At 37.2% G+C, this 21,457-nt stretch overlaps 1 protein-coding gene across 2 annotated transcripts in view; it reads right to left on the bottom strand.

Moving 5' to 3' along the window:
• Positions 1-256: 256 nt before the first annotated feature.
• The window catches only part of UBE2V2 (ubiquitin conjugating enzyme E2 V2), a 32,232-nt gene continuing 11,031 nt past the window's right edge, over positions 257-21,457 (bottom strand). The window contains exons 2-4 of one of the 2 annotated variants that reach the window (XM_065628212.1): positions 14,304-14,449; positions 10,931-11,056; positions 257-4,155 (exon numbers count right to left, since the gene is read on the bottom strand). In XM_065628212.1, coding sequence (XP_065484284.1) covers positions 4,009-4,155; positions 10,931-11,056; positions 14,304-14,449 — 419 coding nt within the window. In that variant the 3' untranslated portion in view covers positions 257-4,008. The remainder of the gene's footprint in view (positions 4,156-10,930; positions 11,057-14,303; positions 14,450-21,457) is intronic. The other variant, XM_065628214.1, reaches the window with a different exon arrangement.

The raw sequence follows: 21,457 nt of genomic DNA, 5'->3' as shown, positions 1-21,457 counted from the left end.
AAAAAATACAAAACAACGAAGTCATTTTCATACTTCCAGCATTGCAAGAAATACATCTTTCATATAACTTCTATCCCATGATCAGTTGGGTCTGCAAAAGAAACCGTATAATACAGTGTTTCAGAGAATAATGCAATCACCAGAACAGGTAAAAGAAGAAAACCCTCTCCCACAATTGTTTCATTACGTAGAATTAACACAGATGCATTAACAAGTTTTAAAGCTTTTTATTATTATTAAAGAACGAATACAGGCATTCATCATGTTCCTCCAATACCTCCCCACCTCAGAAATCTTCCTAGGCTTCACAAAAGAGTTCTGAACACATTATTTAGGAAAACATACAAGAAACATATTTTGTCCCACTGCTTCACTTCCATCTGGAATTTTACTTGCATAAAAGACCAGTCGTTTTAAGTCACTTTTTTTTGTTACAGTAACACATACTCAGACTTGCTTAATACCAGTTTATTCCTTCTTCTCCAGCAGTTGAGACTACCCACAGCAGGGGCAATCTGGCCAAGTTTTCAAAAACTAGAGGTCAGAATAAAAACTAGTCAGACATCCTGCCTCTGTCATGGGGCTGATTATCAGGTGGCCAGCTAAATCAGCCTTCTGCATCAAAATACAGTGTAAGAGAAGTGTAATAAATATTTTTAGGCCCTGTATTATTAGTCCTGAAAGCTACTAAATATGAAACACATTTCCACAAGCTCACCATATAAGTAGCCATGTAAAACACAAATACTTGTCTAAAATCCAGTTTATTATTATTATAGTTGATCGACTGTCATACGATACACTAAATTTTTCCTTTATGTATCCCCTATACAACAGCAAACTCTATGCATTTATTTCATAATAGTTGAGGGATTCATTCCTGCCTCTGCCTCGCTGGGTGTCAACTATTCACAACGCGTTCAGGAAGATGAGCGTGATCCGGGCAGGTGGTAGGTGCACACCCTGCAACGCTTCACGTACTTTATTATCAATGAGTAAGGCACATCACTTGCAATGCGGGTATTTCCATAGGCTTACTCGTTATACCTTAAGGTTTACAAAGCATGAATCATACCATCTTCAGGGGTTTTTAATTTAGTTCAGAGTAAACTTAGCCCTCCCTCGAACAATCAAAACACGAGAACTTTGACAATGCTTCAGAGCACGAAGCTAGTTTAAATCCCGGTTAGCAACCACCAAACATGATACAAATTTTCAAATGCTATTTGAAAAAACATTAGAACTTTTACTCTTTGCCCCGCATGCAACTAGCTTAAAATGTTGCTCTACTTCACAAGATGTACAAATACGGTTTTAAAAAGAAAAAAATACACATTTGCTGACAAACAGAAAGTTCAAATCTTACCAAAAGAACAGAGGAAAAATAAAATTCTGGCACCTAGGAGAAACCACAAGAGGATGAGAAAAGTTACTAAGTAAACACTGATCAGACATAGATACCTGTAAAACAATGCAAGTTTTCTGGAAGAGAGTAAGCAGCAGTGCTTCAAAATCTTCTTCAGGTAGCTGAAGAGTTTTGAGGAGGCTCTTGACTCTATGCAGTAGTCAAAGACATTTTAAAATTTCATAATTGATTACGCTCAGACTTCGTTCCAGTGTGAGCAAAACGGAAACCCAACATGCTTAAAATCACCACAGGAATACTTTTACGGTCATCCTTTACGTCACACACTGGTGTCGGAGATCAAGCCAACTCCCTCCACCACTTTTTTTTTCTTCTGCAAAATATATCTGCTTACAGCTGGGTACGCAGATTTTCACAGATACAAATGGTTAGCGTACGGACAAGGAGGAACAACCGCTGCAGGATCAACTTGCACCACATACAACCAAGCAACCAACCAGCCCTTCTTCATGCTTTGTGAATAAGTCAGTCTCTTACATTATGTCACCAACCATGTAACAGTCTGAGTATTTCTCATTCTCTCAGTAGTTTATGCTGAAATTTTCCCAGAAATTCCCATCTCAGAACTGTACAGTTCCATTATTTTAATTGATTAAATATAGATTAGCAGTGTTAGTGTAAGAAAGAAGATTTAATTGCATCAAAATAATTCAAATTAAATCAAGTAAGAAAATGTTGCAATGCACTTCAGCCAAACCATCACAAATTATATGTTATAAATACAGATGCGAGGTAGCTGGCAGCTACAAATCCACCAATTCTGGAAGCGTCCAATTTGTCTGAAATGTGTTAACTTACAAATACCAATTAAACCTTCCATTAAAAACAAAACCAAAAAACCACAACAACACACCACCTAGTTTATTGCTTTTAAAGGTTCATTCTTTACATCAGAAATAGGCAAAGGCATATCAAAGAAAGGTACCTGGCTGTTGATGGCTTTTGATTAAATTCGCTTTTTCGAAAGAACCACTAAATAAAATTTTGACTGCAAATAGCTGACTCACTCCCAATGCTACATGTTCTCACCAAAATGAACAAAGGCTTGAATTTTCCAAGAGGGGAGGCAGGGTGGGGAAAGAAGCTGTAATTTCCAAAAGGATAGCATTAACTGCTTTCTTATGAGAAATCAGTAACAGAACTAAAACCAGTGTTCCCACCAGACAGAATACATTGAAAAAACAGACCAACAATTGCAGGAGAGGCAGAAAGCATTCTAGCTACGAAGACAGTGGTGTCATGGCATATGATACATGGAATGCAGATGGAAATATGACGATCTGTACCACAGGTGTAATTTTTCTTAAAGCTTTCTGAAGTTTTTTTTTTTTGTGTGTGTTTCAGAAAAGGTAAAAGTAGAGCAGAGAAGAAAAAAAGGCAAGGGACATAAAAGAGGAAAAGATGCAAGATCAAGGCAGTAACTGCAAAAGCAAGACAAAGGACTGAGAAGTAGGACAGACTTCAGCAATGTGGTCTGAAAACTGCTCAGAGGTCAAGTAAGCAAACTGAAAGTTATGCTCATTTCTCAAAAGAATCTAGAGGGGAGGCGAAAGGGGAGGTGGGAGAGGCAAGGTTTTGTTGGTTTTGTTTTGGCATTGGTTTGGGGGTTTGTTTTGCTTTAAATATATACAGATACACAATGCAAGCTTGCCTAAAGAAGTGGTACTACAGATGGCAGAACTTACTCGCCTGCAACAAATGCAACACCTTGACCTCCCAAGTAAACTACACATACAAAAGTGGTAAGAATAAAAGGTGCATGTAAAACCAGCAGCAATATTATGTTTGGCTTTCCACTACTTCTGCAAGTTACTGTACATATATTACATCACTATTATAGAAATGGCACAGCCTCAGACACTTTCCACATTTTATTTACATTTTAAGACTAACTTTAATCTCAATCACATATCCATACATTTCCTTTGTTTCACTAAAACTTAAATGCATGGTTTATTAGAACAAAGACCGTAAACAAATATTTGCCATGTCCGATACATGTAACACACAGGAGCTGCTTAACAGAAATCAATCCCCCCATTTTATAAATACAGGTATCAAAACAATCCTGAACATACTTTGTGACACTACTAGTAGTCGGCACCCACACCCTTGCAAAATTAAACAAGATGAGCAACGGTATTCACTGTACCTGCTACTTTAAAACAAATTTAACTGCAGCTCTTTTACTAAGCAAGATGGATAAAGCATGCCATTTATATTTTGCCTTCTCAAGAGATTATTTTCAGAAACATATATTATTCCACAGCAATCTGACACTTTCTGTCATGCTTTCATCTTGTAAAACCTGAATTCCAATTTTAGGCTATTTCAGGCTTATGCTTAAATGACAGTGCCTCGATAAGAGAAAAAAAAAAAAATTGTGCTGCCTTTTTCTCCCATAGTGCCTGAAAACATATTGGGCATACATATATTATATATATTCTTACAAATGTCCAGGTCATGTATACCAGCGGAAATTCTTTTAAATGTGTGGGTGTTTGCATTGTGAGATTTAATCAAGACATTAACATGAGTAGAAGGTTGTTGTTTTAAGACAGAAGTTTGAGAATAGGCTAAAATTAATTGTTGTAAGTTTGTCCCTCTGGAGGTTGTGGAAGCTTCATATTTTCTTTGGACATCATTAGACGTCTTAGCTCTTGAAGTACAACTTTAATGCTATAAGAATTTTGCCATTTTGCTAACACTGGTATGCTCCGTGCATCCACCTGAAAAAAGAAGAAAGAGCTATAAGTTATGATGAAACACAAAGTCTCTACATAAATAAATGCTATTGACCTAACTGTTCTATGAAAGGGTCTAAGCATCCCCTGACACTTTCTCTGTGGTATAAAGTCCCTGCGTACATAAAACATCTAAGGAAAACCACCATATACTTACAAACAGATACAGATTCTGCAACGAAATCCATGCAGGTGCACCCTTCCATCTGTGCTGAAACTAATATTAGCGAGAAGGAAAGGGGTAGTGGAGGGAGGAGGAGATGAGTGAACTATTCACTGAGAAACTGGAGCCATATCTTGGAAAAATGTACGAATTTGTTTCAAATTACCCCCAAAAGAGAAAACAGTAATCACCTTGGTTATGCCAATATATACACTTGGGTTCTCCTCAGTTCTTTAAAATAACCTGCCACACAAAGAGTCCGTAGGACACCTTTCTAAAGGAAAATTTATTTTGTTTTCCCCTTGCTACAAGTATTGTTAGTGATTTATTTTACATTGATACTACATGATGCTTCTGATACATCAAGAGTCACTACGTATACTAAGAAACGGCTTGAAATATTGAAATAACTGATTCATCATGTTTGGACATTTCTTAGTTCTTTGCATCCTTCTTACAGTAAGTCATCTTATGGAGCTGTGAAGATTACTGTGTATCACTTACCAATATGAATATGAACTGAAAGGAAAGGACATGGGACTTCTCCTATGCGTTTATAAAACCTGTGGGACAATTTACACAATTATATTATAACAGGGAGGTTTCCATAGCAAAGTCAGCAATTGAAAGGCAGCTGGGGAATTGTTTTGGCAGCAGGTAAGTCCTGGCCACCCAGCCCCCGCAAGGAGGAACTTAAGAAGACAGAGGGGCCTCCAGCTGTGCAACTGCACATCAGGCCCATGGGCAGGAATTGAGCTACTGCATGCTTCTGAATTCCATTGGCAGCATAGCACAGGCAGCCCACATGGCTACGGAAGTGCTGGAAACCACTGCTTTATGATTTAGGCAGCATAGAACATCAAGAACTGTCTTATCTCATCTGAATTAGGGCAAACAAAGAAAAAAACCACACTGGAATCAGAAATAAGAATGTTAGCGCAGACATTTTATTTGTAGATTGTTTGAAGTGAGGCTGCTCGTTGTCAGAACACCAGATGAGACTAAATCTTTCTCCAGGAAGAAACTGAGGCCAAGGATTAACAACCTGCTGGCTTGGGCAGCAATACGATTATAGCCCAAGAAATTTCTGCTCTCTCTCACTAGGCACTTGCTCCTTTAACAGTGCTACTATCACCTATCAGCTCAGGTGAAACACAAAATGTATGTGGAGCTACTTTCTGACCTGAACCCACTCACTTTTAAAAAACACTTTGGAAAGAAGTTCCTAAGCAGGATCCTTGATCCAATTCACAACTCAGCACTACAAGCATTTCTCTTGAAACAAATAATGTTCTCCTCAGAGTCGGGAACCCCTTAAAGTCAGCGAAGCTGCCAAAGACAGGGTATCATCAAACCACAGTATAAAAGGCAGTCAGATTACTTAATAATTATTGCAAAGATTAATAAATTAGGAAGAAAAAGAGCATCTAAAGGAAAGCTCCATTATGGGTATTTTAAACTGATATGATCTTGCTGCATGAGCATATGAGCTAATACAGAAAGGGTTTGAAAGTAACACTGGTCAGACCATCACTGTAATTCCTGGACTACCATTACTACTTTTTTAAAAGGGTATTTCGTTTAATGAGGTAGATAAAAAGCAATATCAGAGCAGAATAATCTTTACAAGTGGAAAACAGGTTCCCTTAAAAAGCAGACTATTAGATAAAACCACCAGCGAGTAAAAGGGAAATTCTGATAAGAGATGACTCCTGATATCAGTCAGCAGGTTAAGTAAGGCATCACTTAGCCTGAATCTATGTTCTGAGGTACCAAGCTCTTACAGATCTCTTCCTCTCCAATCCTTCTAGGTAAGATTAAAGAAGGACACTCCAGAGTTTCTATGCAATGAACTGGACCCAGCAAACTAGTAAAAACATAAATTCATTTCAAAAGTTAGAATAGTAAATATCACGCTACTCAAAATTGTTGTCTGTATAGAAAATGCCACAAGAAATGCATGAGAACACCGTTTTTCTTCATGGGGTCCTACAGAAAGAAAAAACAATTCATGGTGGTTAAGTATCATAGTAACAGAAGAAACAAGGGCTCAGATCTTTTATTCACTTAGCATATAGCTGCAGATGTTTAAGAGCTTATTTCCCCCCCTCACACAGACACACCTACCAGCATTTGTTAATACCTCTCTGCAGCTAACCTGACATTCTCTTCAATTTAGCAAAACGGAACAAAATGTGAGAGTACTCCCTGAATGCTTTGGTCTAAGTCCTTCGGCAGGCCAGTAGTTTAAAAAGTTTCCATGTTAGTCTGAATCACGATACTAAAGTAGCTGAGGAGAAATCACATTACGTGTCACTGACCTGTCAAAAAGAAAGAAAAACCTATAATCTCCCTGAGAAAAATAGGGGGGAAAGAAGCCACAGTGAACGACTATCAAGGACCAGGTAATGGTTGCAAAAGAAGATTCCCAACCACAGAAGATGTGCACTTGAGGGTGGAAGCCTATATGATAAAAAAAAAAAACAAACCTGTTTTAGAAGATCACTGGTAAACCAACATGGATAAGAAGAAAAAAGTAGGTTTAGATTATCATAGGTTTGAGAAAGAAAACTAATATCATTATCTGTTCAGATAAAGGCTGGGTTAGCAAAAAACATCTGGAAAGGCAGTTGCTCTTGGAGTCCCCAAATGAACATCTATCTTCAGCCTGGCAATTCTGCTTTCACACTGTCTTCCTTCACCTCACTTCTCAACTTTGCCTTTGCCGGCTCTCTCAGGTCTGGAGATTTGCCTCAGTTACAGCATGTAGCAATCAGTCACCAGTGCTGTCCAAATAATGCAATTCTACATACACTGGCTGTACTGGAATATGAGACCTGATTACTTCAAAGTTAGATCCTCCAGCTTTTCTTTTTTAGCTGGGAAATCGTAACAACAAACTCACAGATTGTAAACTCTGCTTTAACAACGTGATGAATGTTCTCTGAGTAAAAACTGCTGGAACAGGACATTCCCATTGCTGTTTATCTCAAGTCTCTTTTCTGCAAGTGACCAACTTTTTTCATGACATCTTGCAGCAGTAAAGATTTTGGCTCAGGTTCTGTTTTCTGTGTTGTGGAATTTATTTCCAAGTTGGTGCACAATAAATTCACTTTATGAAGAACGATAAGATATTTGGAAGAATGACACAAACTATGTTCAAATCACACAAAAACATTAGGTAATATTCAAGTACACATCCTGGGACACAGAGGGAAAAATTTCAAGGTCACTTAAAAGCTAATAAAGCTGGAAACTGCAATCTGAAGACTATTTTATTCTAGGGGTACGTCATTGTAAATCCTTAAAGAGCAGCAGGAAAAACAATACATATAATGCATTTTTCCCCAAACAGTTGAAATTAAAACAAATAATTTTATACAGTGTTGCAAAGTATTCACTGTTTATAATGTTCCAACTATCTTAACTTCAAGAAGTAGCAAACTGCTGGGTCTACAACAAACATACTTAAAGCAATAACTGGACAACAGTTTACAGGTTTATAGCTGAGTCCCAAGTGAGTTTAAATGAAACAAATATTTCCAGCTCTAAATGGTATCTAAATGAAGAGAAGTGATTGCAAATCCTGCAAGACAGACTGCTGAAGAGAACTCTCACAGATGCAAAAATCAGACATTCTCAAAAGTCCATGGGAAAATAAACAGCATGTCAGAATGCAACCTGTGTATTATCAATACAGCATACACAAGTCTCCAAGAGAGAAGACCCCACAGCATTAAGAATGATAATTTAAATACAGTTTTACAGCAGTGATGCCATTAGCACATAAAGGCATTTTGTCCAGCCCTACATAAGTACTTGGACTAGCTTTTCTGAATTTAGTACCCTAATTCTGCATACAAATGCAGTAGGTCCGTAGGCAAACTGAAAAACAGAACACCACAAAAACTAACTTGCAGATAAGAAAAGGAAGACAATTTAACAGGGTGACTTAAGCATCTAAGTTTAGTCTTGGGAGATAAAATACACCTGAAGTAGCTCTCTCCTTTCCCATCCTAAATTTATCAAATAGCGATCTCTGGGATCCCTGAAGAGATGCTGCTGATGGAAAAGTTACTTACAAGCAAAACTCCTCTCTCCGAGTAATCAAACAAAAAGTCAATAAACTTGTAACTGTCAGTATCAATAAATTCCTTACAAACACACACTTTTCATGCAACATGTAAAGGGACTTGAAAGTCAAGAAGGCTGAGAACTGCTGCCAACAAGGCAGTACGAGGTTGGCTTCCTTAGAGCCCCAGTAATTCCGGCACATACCCATTTCTCCTCCCTCCACCAGTCACACTCCGACTCAATAGTAATGACCAGTCTCTAAACTCACGCTGGGGGGCCTATTTTCCTTGGGTGTTAACTGGCACACATTTCCTGTAAAGTGTACTGTAGCAACGTTACAAATGTTTTGTGTAGTATGGTCATACTGCTACAACATAGAATTTCAGTTGCCCTTTATGTCAGGTCTCCTTACCTCAAGTCACCAACTTTTTCATGAAATCTACAAGCAACATGATCAAAAGCTGAACACATGTCAAAAAACAGGGTACATGCAGAAGCATGGATAGTAGAGCTTGTCTGAAGATGAAACTTTGTCATTCACTCAAAGAATGCAGCAAACCACTTATGATCTATTAAATGAAAGACAATCACAAAGTGGGAGAGCAGCTTGGAAAAAACAAGAAGGAACTAAACCAGGGAGCAGTAACGTGAACTTTTCTAGGATGCCGAATGTGCCCCTAGTTTATCTGACACATTACAGTGAGCACAATGGCAAAATAAGCTGAAATGCAACATACTGGGCCACCTTAAAAATTACATAATAAATGCATTTTAAATTCATTAGTTATGAAAACCATTTTCATTAAAAATACCATCTAGTCCTATTTGCATCCGTTACAAAAATAAGTTATGCATTTGGATAGCAAATGCTTCATAAGATATACTAATTTATAGAACCGTTGAGGAAAAATTAAATGAAGGTTTTGTATAAGCTTATAAAACTATTAAAATCAAGTTTTCCTGTAGCAATGACTGGATTTTAACAGTGCTTTTAAAACAACCATGAGGATCACCTGTCATGGTATTCACCCTGCTCCTCAGCAAGCTGAAGGAGCGTAGACTTTTCCAAACAAAGCTCAAGCCAACTGGCTCTGTAAAGACGAGCCTTGAGGCTCTGCAGCCCGAAGTTCTGCTTCTGGAAACCACCAGCTACACTCTCAGGCGTGCACAGATGAAGCAATGAGAGCAAACTTCTTGACTGATTCAGAATAATACACGTTACTGGGGAGATGTATGAAAATAGTATTATAAACATACCAAAAGCTCTGCTGCATTCCAGATTGGCAGCTTTTGCTAGTCACAACCTCTTAATAAACGCATATACTTAGGCAACAAGTCACAGTTGTGATGAAGGGCAACAGCTGGTTTGTAGACTGCAATTTATAGTAAACATGTTCAGGTAGAGTAAAATTGTTGGCTATGCAAGGAGTACTTTCAAATTATTTTTCCATTCTTTCTGAAATGTTAGTGCACTGGCTTTGGCTGACCAACCAGTACACTACCCTAACACACACCTCAGACAAACCCCTGAGAACCTCTCCCTCCGCTACAGTCACTGAGATACTTAAGCTTCATATTGCAATACAGTCAATTACACAAATGCAAGTCCATCTTTCTTTTAAATCTTGCAAATTATTTAAAACCCAAAGATGCTCTCTGACTCATCTTTAAATATTACCTTAACCCAACTACTTTGCATTCAGTAAAGACAAACATACACACAGACAAGTGTGATATATTATTGTATTTCCTGCTGATATGTGCATATACCACAAGTGCAAGAGAGCTCACACCTCTTTTCACTGAGCAATGGGGTACCTTAGGCTTACTCACAGGACTGAAGTACCTAGTAAGTAATGGAGTAACAACCTGGCTTAGGCTGCTGCCATTGCTCATGTGTGTAAACTCACCACACCCTAGGTAAGGGATCAGTGAAAGCACCTTATTGCAAACTGATCTTTGAAGTGAATGTGATTACCAGCTATATGAAAAGATCTTAAGACTGAAGCTCAGAATCACCTTGGATTTGAATAAACCCAGTATAAAGAAAATAAGAGTTTAAATACATTGGTTCATTACAGGTGAGTTACTATAATACATCAAGAGTGAGACTCATCGGGAATAACCTTAATTTTTAGTTAATGGAAACATCAGATAAATTTTGTAATACTGCTACAATATTTAATCTCCTTTTATAAGAGTATTACAAGGAAAATGCCTACACACAGCTTAAACATTTATTTTTTTTCTGTTCAAAACTAAAATCTTCAGCTTCATTTAAAAGAAGCAATTCTATAAAGAATGCTCATCTCATTGATAAGCCACTAAGAACCACTAACATATTATAAATAGCTGAAGATTTGAAATAGTAGGCAACCAAAATTTGATTTAAACCAAGTACTTATATGGTAAAATTTAAATATGAAAGCTCTGTCCAACATGCATTTTCCTCACCTGTGTTCTTCACAGAAATAATTTATAGTACAGATTAACAATATGGTTGATCTTACCATTTCAACTTACCATTCCATTGGAATTATTTATTCCATTCATATTAATTTTAGTTACAAATCTAACTGTAGGAGGTGCTTCTGGATATTTAGGTCCACACTCTACTTTCAGACTGTATATTCTGTTTTCATAGTTTGTCTAGAAAGCAAAAAGACAGACTAATGCATCTTACTGAAAGCTGAATATTAATAAATTTTAAAAAAGCAAAGGCAAGAGGAATAAAGACTAAGGAATATGAAATAATTATAGATCTGTTAATACTACATACCAAATTCACGGTCTTGGATTACTGATTGATATTCTGCTGTTTCTGTTATATTGATGACTTGATTAATATGTATAAATGACACTACTTATGGACTATACCATACAAAAGCTTTAACAGAATAAAATTCTTTTTTAAAAAATTCATATTTACTCTTATCCTTCCTACCCACCTGCATTCCCAAAACAACTTTGGCACAGTAGAAGGCTGAGAGAAAAATCAATAATCTTTACAAAAATTACCGCTTTCCCCTGTAAAAAAATATCTAACACTGAAAAAAAATTGGAAATACAGAATGATGAAGATGTCAATAACTTAACTGTTAAGATACAATCAAGAACAAGATGCAAATAGTATTTGCAAAAAACATATTCTAGAAGTAATTAACACTCCAGAAGATATCTAAGCCTTCCATAGCTGAGGATTGCCTGGGTTACTAGAGGATTTACAAACTTTGGATGGTAAACTGACAGCTAGTTTGCAGAAGATGTCACTCCAAAGTGACCATGGCACAGAACATTCTAAGTGCAAATATATTTTGAGAAAGTCCAATTAGAAATGAATACAGTTCCATCTCTTTTTTTTTTTGTTTCATCTTATCAAGTAGGCCATGCACAATAAAAAGTATCAGTGGCTTTGCTGGTTACTGATGCACACGTCTGTGGTCCAAAAGGAAGATAAACCCAGCTTCTACACTTGTCTTTCCACTGGCACAACGGACACTCCTAACACAAACCAAAAGTAGTAATGCACCTCTGAACTTTCCAGAAGTACCATCTTTAAGCTGTTCTGTATCAACCAGCTGTCATTCTTTCCAAGCATCAGCCATGCAGTCAAGTTATCAAATGACAGTCCACTCTGTGATCAATTAAAAGGCATAGTGGAAACTGAACTACTGAAGCACCCTAATCCTTCAGTTTTGAGAAGCCACAGAAACTTAGCAGCGAGTCAGAAAGAAACAAGGCAAAGCAGGACATCTTTTTTTAGAAAAAAAGGTTTTCTATTATTCTTTCCCATTAAAAGCTGAAGGCCAAATAAAAGTAATCTTATCTTGCTACAGGTAACATAGCTGCTACCACAGCAAGAAAACACACTAACAAAAATTCTCATTATTCACTCAGACAAAACAATTTACTTCCCCAGAGAGGGATGCTGTCAGTTATTCTGGAAACAAGCCAAAAGGTATATACACTGATCACAACTCTGAAAAATCCTAACAGCAGCACCCTTTCTCATTCTCTCATTCCTATCCAGGTGGATTCTCAATTTCATTCAGTTTTTCCAAGTCACTGTTTTGCTGCAAAACAAGCAACTCTAGCCAGCTCCCCAAAAAGCCTAAAACCACTTTTTTTTTGGGGGGGGGAGGTGTCAGAAAAATTTTTCCTTTACTTAAAAAAAAAAAAAACCACACACCCGAAAAAACCAACTTCCCCTCCTACCTCCAGGCTAGTTCACTTTTCAAATGAAGCAAGAAAAAAAACTGATAAGCAATTTTTGCACAGCTCTAAAGAAGCCACATATGTGAAGAACTTGATGCTGTGGAGAGTATTATCAACTTTCTCAGTGTTCTGCCTAACTGCACACTGCCTACATCACTCTAACAATTCCACAAGGACCCATCTTCTACAAACCCCGAAACTGGATATGCAATTCTCAAGGTGCCACCACTGGCTTGGGAACTGGTGGCTTTCACTTTCTACAATCACCACGTACTCCAAGTCATTCTATCAAGAAGACAGCATGTCCCTGAAATGGCCCGAAAATATTACTTGTGTACACCCTTTCATAAAGAAAATGACAGCAATATATATTGACCAGAATTAAAAGTGCATCCCATGGTGGGTTTTTTTGGTTTTTGTTTTCTGGGGTTTTTTTAAGCATGGGCTCGTACATAATAATCACTCCCTTCAGAGGTCTGTTAGGAGTCTACCTTAGGTCGAACCAGAAAACAGTCACAGGTAATTCTGGAGGCTGTTTGGAGAGTCAGGGAGACATTTCAGTCAGCTCACAATTTGCAAGTTCTTTTCAAAACTCGTAAGACTACAAACTTTCTTTACGAGGTACTCAAACACTGTGATTCCACAGAAGCTAGTATCGGAAGCATATCATCATTATGCTTATATTTTAAATTGGTTCTCTCTCAAATGCACCCAAATCTTAGGAGCTCAGCACAATTATACAGATGTTCAAATCAGTCTGCTGCAAGTTGCAACTAACTGACTTCCAAAAGGAGCTTGAGTTACACTTTATCTAACTCTGGAAGACATTCATCTTCACTGAGGCCAAGTTCTGATCTCAGTTCTTGTCTTGGACAGTTCTTCCAATAACCCCTGCAGCGCTGAACACCACACAAGATAGTAACCTCATGTTAGCAGTGAAAGACATATGCTAGCTTAGAGCTACTTGAAGTATACTCATTTAAAAGTTCTCATTTACTCAGTGATCTTTTGTATCATATTGTAACTCCTGAGAAAGCATGCACAGAAGTCAAGATGTATCCATTCATATCTGATGAGGCTGATACTCAGGACAAGAGAGGATTCCTTCTCTTGCAGGTTTTATCAGTCTGGATGACATTCTACAGAACTTAAAAGGTCAGAAGGATTTCAACTTTGTGTTATATATTTTATCTCACTAGAGATAATTAAAAACTGCTTGGTCTTTAGGCATGATTCAACTGAAATGGATAAACTGATATACTGAAAGACTATTTGATAAAACTTGTGAAAGTCAAAAACATATTGCCAGTTTACTACAGAATGGAAATTACTAGGCACATATCACAAACTGTGGAAAGACAGTTATCCTGTTTACTGTACTCTCACTGTACACTTATGTGCAGGAACGGTAGGAATATATTCAGCCTGTATTTCCAAGTCAGTAATAAGTCTCAAATCACAACTCGTTTATACAGACAGCTGCAGAAACATGTACTAGGGAAGGCTACACTGAAAACACTAAGACGTCAGGAAGTGATGAATTCTAACATGAATATTCAGTGCTTCTACAACTTCATACATTGAATTTTAACTAATTTCTTTACACTGTAGCAAAGTAACATTTTTAGCATTTTGTATTGCCCACAAACTTAAGAAAAACGTTTCAATTAATCACACTTACCCTTGGTGGCCCAATAATCATCCCTGTCCATCTGGTGAGTGTCATATCTTCGTCATCTTCAAGGCCCCAGCTTACTGTACCATCACCTACTCCCTTTTGCCCCTCTTCAAGTTCTTCCAACAAGCGAAAATTACGAGGTACTTTAACTAGAGAAAAGTGAAAAATGTCATTAATACTGTTCACATTAAGGTAAAAAATTTCATTGCTTTTACATGTTATGCACTAGGAACTGCTGAATATACTTTCAAGGCCAAACAAGTATTTCCTGGGTGAATTTCTCTAGCACTCAAACTGTTTTGAAGCTTGTTACTACCAAGTGATAGCAATACAAACTATAAAAGAGAAAATAAGAGAGGTCTCCGTAGTTTGAGATGGCTTGATTCAGATTCTCTTTCCCAAGCAGAATACTGTTTAGAGCCAGTATATTTTCAAATCAATTCACTGTCTGTCAAGTTCCTGTCAACTAGAATCCACATAAAATTGATATGGCAAATTCCCCCTCAAAATAATTAAGGAATGCATCATTTAACATAAACATCTTAATAACTGTAAACTGTAAGAGAAAGACTGAAACATTTTCATTTGATTTAAAAAAACTCCAAAGTTTAGTATCTGAAAACAAATTAAAAATCAATACTCTTTTAATCGAGTGATTTTTCTTCCCACTTAACAGAGAAAAAAAAAAGCAGCACAGAAACACGATTAAGTTGTTAGAGATAATGACATATTCACAACAGAATATGAAGACGTACTACCTCCAAAGAGAGCCGATATTCACTTACAGAACTATAATTACCGAATTTTGATTATTATACATGAAAACAGACAGATATAGATAGGTATTAAACAAGTGGATACTTAATTGCTTTACATCACAGAAGCTAAAATAGTATTTCAGCCCCGACGAAGGGAACAAAGCTGATTAGCACTTGTGCATGCAATCATGGTATGCTTTTATTTTCAAATAAAATATGCACAATGATGTAGTAGCAATATTACAAGTTCAATTTTCTTATAGCTGCTTGTAGCTATATTTTTTTCTTACAGATACCTACAGTTATAGTGCTTTCTATTATTTTTACTAGAGATTCTTTCTCATACTGAAAGAATCCAAGTATTCTATAAAACTCAAAGACTAGGTACATATGAAGTTGTTAGCAAGAAATACATACTATGCAAGTTTGAAAAAGACAGGAGTCAAAGAGCATTGTTTTTCCTATCAGTTATTTAGTCACTGGGATTTCAGGCTGTACATTACCCTAGTCTGTATTCCAAGCGGTCTCTATGCAAAAAATGAAGACCAATAGTATACAACATGATCATTCATTCAATTCATATGCATATAGACCAGCATAGATAAACACATCCTTCAGAAACTATTCAAATAGCTTATCTTGCGTGACTACGGTTTCTCTTAAACTGTGTTTAAAACAGGTTTTGGGGCTTTTCTAAATAACACAGACTAAGGAAATGCTCCAAAAAAATGCAGAAAAGACTGCCTCAGAGTTCTCCAAATTCCCAGGGGAAAGCACTAAGAGCATAGTATCAGGACAGGGCAAGGAAATCAAATCACTCATGTATGGTCTCACCTTCCTTCCCGCTTTGGTACTGCCCCTCACCTGAGCCCATAATGAGCTATTTCAGCTTGTTAACTGAGCAGAAAATCATACATTTTGGTTAGTCTCCTGACAGCTTAACAAACCAGTCCAGCTCACATAGAGATCTGAGGAGTACTAGCATGAAAGTGCAGCCATGATAGCAAAAACTCAGGTAACCTCAATGTAAAATATGTTTTAATGGAGTTAAACTACTCTGGAAGCTTATTTTCACAGGTAAGAGTTCACGTATGATTACCTGAAAATACTAGCACCATACATCAAGGAGCAGATAATTACCCAATACTTCAGCATAGACCCTTTCAAAAAGCTTCACTGGAAACCATTTCCCCATTCTTTTGGTCCCATCCTGACTAGTTATTAACCTTAGACCTGTACATGCACATATCTAATTCAGAGTAGGGATGAGACTGACAATCACGTTTCTATCACATTAAAGAGCACAAGGTTTTTACTTCTGCTCCAGATTCATATGTGCTCTGGAATGGAGTCTGCCAGTAAAAGGCTAATGTTACTCTTTAAAAAAAAAAAAAAAAAAAAAAAATTATTAAACCAGCAGGATAAACTTAAGACCCAATCATTCTCTTAGTCTTCTCCAGCAGCTTTGATCCATCATTTCTCAGAATTCTTGCAGAACTTCTGATTTATAGCTTACCTCTTCAAAAATCACATAAAAGATAGTAGAAAACAGGCTTTAAGTTTATTTCTGATCACCTGCCATCACCATTTGGCACAGCTGAGATGACCCAGCTGGTTATTGGCAGGAGAAGAGGTTCCACGCCTTCTCCCAAGACTCTTGCTCTTATACTAATCAGGCTTCTCTATTCTATTAGCAAAACTGGCACACTAATTCAGCAAAAAGCTGTTTTTCCTTTAGGCAAAAATCAAATCCAACCAGTTAATCAACTGAATTGACTCAGGAAGAAAGATCAACAAATGCCAGAGCTGACTGTTGTGTCTTTCGGTGCCTTTGCAAAACCACGGGTGTGGAGATGAGGGAGTTTTTTGTGGCAAAAAGCCATTGGGCTGGCTCAGTTGTATCATAAAATTGTGCTCGACACACAAAACTGTAGGAGATGACAGTTACTAGAAAATAACAACCCTTTATGACTGACTGTCTTGTATTCATCACATTTTTTCCACTAAGTTTTCTGTGCTCACCAGCTCCTTGAACTGCCCAAGGGGAGCAGTGACGGATGTGGGAAAGCTCCAGAAAGTCTCCAGTAAATAATTTAGATCTGCTCTGAAAAAAGACAAAAACATCTGACAGCAGGTTTCAGGCTCCTCACACTAACATTCCTATCAGTGCAAGAACTAAGTAGGAAAAGACTGTTCTGGGGTTAAAAATAAGAGTCAAAACACCTACTGTTTAAAAAAAAAAAAATCCACCTAACCAAGATTCCAACCCATTTAAAAACTCCCAGGAGGAAAAAAAACCCACAACAACACAACCACCAAAAAAATAATTCTCAACTAAAACTGGCCCAAATATATGTTCAAACAGGTTCCCTTTCAGAAAGTTACACAGTCCTACAAACATTTGTGTCAAGGTCACCAGAAATTATTGTATGAATTAAGATAAAACCACTATTTCATAAAAGCACTTCAATATTCAGGGTGTTAGCTCACTTCTCCAAACATTTTCTATTCCTTTGAGTTCATAGGAAATTCTCAAGATCTTTCTTTTTATGCAATTATACATTTAAGATTTGGACAACAACTTCTCCCACCCTATTTCCAAAGAGATGCTCTGATTTGTCAATTGACATCAGAGGGGCAGAGCAGCAAGCTGGGCACATCTTGATTATGAATGTCTGCTACAGCTTTTTGCAACAAAGGACTACCAGGTCACTATTTCCTAGCATATGTTTAATGTTTTATTCTAAATAATTTCAGTTGGAATCACTACTGAATGTTTTAGTAGAAAAGCACTGTTGATAGATTTCTGACACATGACATAGAATCCATTTTAAAAAAAATAACACAATGGATTAAAAAAAAATACCTTCATAATTAAGTCTTAGAAACTAACAGTAAAATGAACTGGCATTAAATGCTAATGCTGTCCTGAGCATCCACTCATGCACTTGCACACACTATTACACTCTACATGTTTGCTTTGGTCATGCTATAACCTTCACATAATACAAATCTACCTGGCTTGAAGAACACAATACACGTTACACAAGATTGCACCTTCTAGATAAAAGTTTGTGCTGTTGTTTTACTGGAAAGAAGATCAAGTAATGATGGTCTGGATCTTCTGGAAATTAAGTTTGTTCCCAATGTAGAGTAAAAAAAATATTGTTCTTCTCACTATTTTATGTATTCCAGAGGGCACAATCTAAATTGTATGTTAATGGTGCACATATCTTGGAGTTTTGTCTCTAATCCAGCCAATATAACTCATCGAGTATTTGCTAAAAACTTTGAAATATTCCTTGAAGGAATCTGAATAAGAATCAATATTTTATTTACAGAATTTTGACAATGAAGCAACATCCTTTGGATCTAGTTTGCAGCTCATCGGCAAGAGGAAATTACAGAAACCACTCCCATTCTTCAGCTGAATACCAGACCTCAGGTGTGCCTTCTGGAACAAGTAGTAGCAACTGAGTGGAGAAATGTCTCTAGCCTTTCGCCACCATGGGCTTGCCAAATATTGTTCTCCCCAATTCCACTTGCTGATGGGACCACTAACTGGCTTCAGACAAGTGTAGACAGGTGGGGTTTTTTTACTCCCTAACAGTCATCCCTCAGCTAAAACCTCTCGCCTCCAAGTGAAGCAGATTAAAGCAGTCATGCAATTTTATGACTGGCACAGCTGCAGGAGCGGTAAACTCCACTCAGTGGCTGTGGTTAACAGCTGGGTACAGCACTGCACCCAGCACAGCTCTCTGGTATGATGGACTAAGGCTCTCAAGGTGAACATACAGCTGGGTTCATCAAGACTAAAAAGCAAACCAAAAGCAACTTCCTCTCAATCTCTTTTCAGATTTTCTACAAAGCTTACTTCACTATGGATTTTATTGATAGATACCTCCTGATCCCCTGAAACTGTGCATGGGAACTGTCAAGCAGTATTTACCGAGTTTTCACAGAGTGGAAGTAACTATATTTCACTTAAACAAAAAAAACCACCACAAAAACAATACCCACTCATGCCTACATGCACCAACAGGTTTTAATTTAGAAGTTAAATCATGAAGTGGTACTACATAAACTCGAACCTATCAGAAACCTGTGATATTAACAATTATTTTAATACCTTGGAACAATGAGAAAGGAATAAAAGCAGAATCAGTAAATAAAGACTTAAATCAAGCGGAAAGGTTTGCTTTCATACATACAGAGTTACTTCTGACATCACATTCTAAGTCACCAAATAGAAGCAAGAAGTACACTATCCCAGAGGACAAGTTAGAAAAGAAGTTACAGCTATGCTTTTATCCAGAATCTGCACAACCCAAAAAAAACATAAGGGGAAAAAAAAAAAAAAAAAGGAGGAATCTTCAGTATCCTTTAGCAAGACCAACAATTTTCAGTGGAGCAACAAAGGAGAATTAGCTGGAGGTACCTGCTCTTCCTAGTACGTTAAGACAGCTCCACAGCTGGTAATGTCAGATCACCCACTAGTACAGAGATTTAATCAGCATCAAGACAGAACACATAATTGCATTTAGGTCAAATCTGACAGAACACACTGGCTACACTAAATCACATTTTTAAACAATTCACACAGATGCACTCCTGCAAATACAGTTGGGAGTCCAAGGTCCCTGCATGTCAAATGATTCTTTGCCATACAACAAAACATTAGTGGCATAATCTGCACTCTAGTCCTCTCCCTGCTGCCATAACCCTAATTTTTCATAGACTGGCTCACAGCTTTAAGTGTGAGATTTTCTGTTATATCCAAAACTATTTTTTTATAATAATTGTCTATTACAATATCCATACCAACATTCAGTTTCTCTTAAAATCTTCCTCAGCTCTTGGCTTCAATCACTCCTCAAAGTTATATCCATACCAGGAACCTCTTACCATAATTATACCAGCGTACTCCATGCTGCCTGCACACTCCTCAACACAGCTATAAAAACAAATCTTAATATGGACTCAAGAACAAGTTATATCAGTAAATTATACACTAAAACAGCTAGGATACTGTCAGGGATGCTATTCTTCCTGATTGAGATAGCTATGTCACAAAAAGTCTGTATTTTGAATCTTTTGCCCACGGACTTCCAGCAAACAGAAACGGAATAAAGTATGTATAGCTTGGTGACAAAAACTCTCAAACCCCATTTAACAGCTTCAGGCTGGCAGAAAAATAAGTATTTTTCAATGACAGGGAAGCAGGGAGGGATGTCAGCCTTGCAAGCTCTAAGCCATAATACAATTTCTCCTGGGGGAGGGAGGGGAGGAGAAGATTCCATAGAGAAACATAGAAAATATCAAGTTCCTTTCAGCCTGAACAATTCAGAAGTCATCTTGCTCTGGACAAAATAGAGGAAGAAACTGATATACTATACTAACAACAACAACATACCACATACCCACAAAAAGAACATAAACGAACCAAGGCTCTGAAATGGGCAATACATAGAAAAAAAAGGGGAAACAGGGTTAGTGTAAGTGAAATACTAACATATTTTGTTCTGGCTGCAGAAAATATTCCTGTGGAATTAAATTTTTGGAAGACACTCTGCAAAAATCTTTTAAAAAAGTTATCTATACTTTTTGTTTGCCAGTTACCCTGCTCGCATCACATATTCTTTTGCCTGGTAAAATATTAATAATCTGTGAATACACACACAAATGGCTGACTTACTATCTGAGGTTGATCACAGTAACCTGGCTCTAAAACCAAAAGTATTTCTAGCAACTTGCCTATTAACAAGGTTGGAGACAGGAGTTTTGTCTCCAAAAGAACTCCATCACCACAATTAGTAGCAGAGTGCAGCAATTCAACAGTAAACTTTTTTTTTGTTTTAAATCAAGAATGCTACTACACGCATAGTAAAAGTACTGTTTCTACTATTGAAGAAAACAACATGGTTCTTGTTCAAGGCAAATAGACATTTTCAGTGAAAAACAAGACATTTTTTTCCAGTAACTGCAAAAGCATCCAGTTGCTGCTGTGGAACTCAATCTGTGAATCAACCCAACCATGCGCTACTGAATGTACAGTCAGCCTGCACTGAGACAACTGTACCTTCATTAAATGGGTTTGATACATCTGGATATTTCTGTTAATTGAAACTTCTGCTTTCTTAGAATTATGGGTGCTTTCCAACCAAGTTTTGATATACTTCAGAAAAATTCAAATTCAGAATTCTGTATATTGGTAGTATTCCTAAGGCTACATTTACCATACACTGTTTTTCTCTATTTTCCTTGAGCAACTATGTCCCAAAGGAATGAAATTTGGGCAGTAGAATATTCTGCATTAACAGTTTTGAATTTAAATTGGGAGAGTACTACGTTATCTTAAATGGTGTAATGAAGGTATGCAGCAGCAATATGTGGTCCATA

Source organism: Caloenas nicobarica, chromosome 2 (assembly GCF_036013445.1).
Source record: "Caloenas nicobarica isolate bCalNic1 chromosome 2, bCalNic1.hap1, whole genome shotgun sequence".
In the NCBI taxonomy this organism is placed as follows: Eukaryota; Metazoa; Chordata; class Aves; order Columbiformes; family Columbidae; genus Caloenas; species Caloenas nicobarica.
This window is presented reverse-complemented; position numbering and strand designations above follow the sequence as displayed.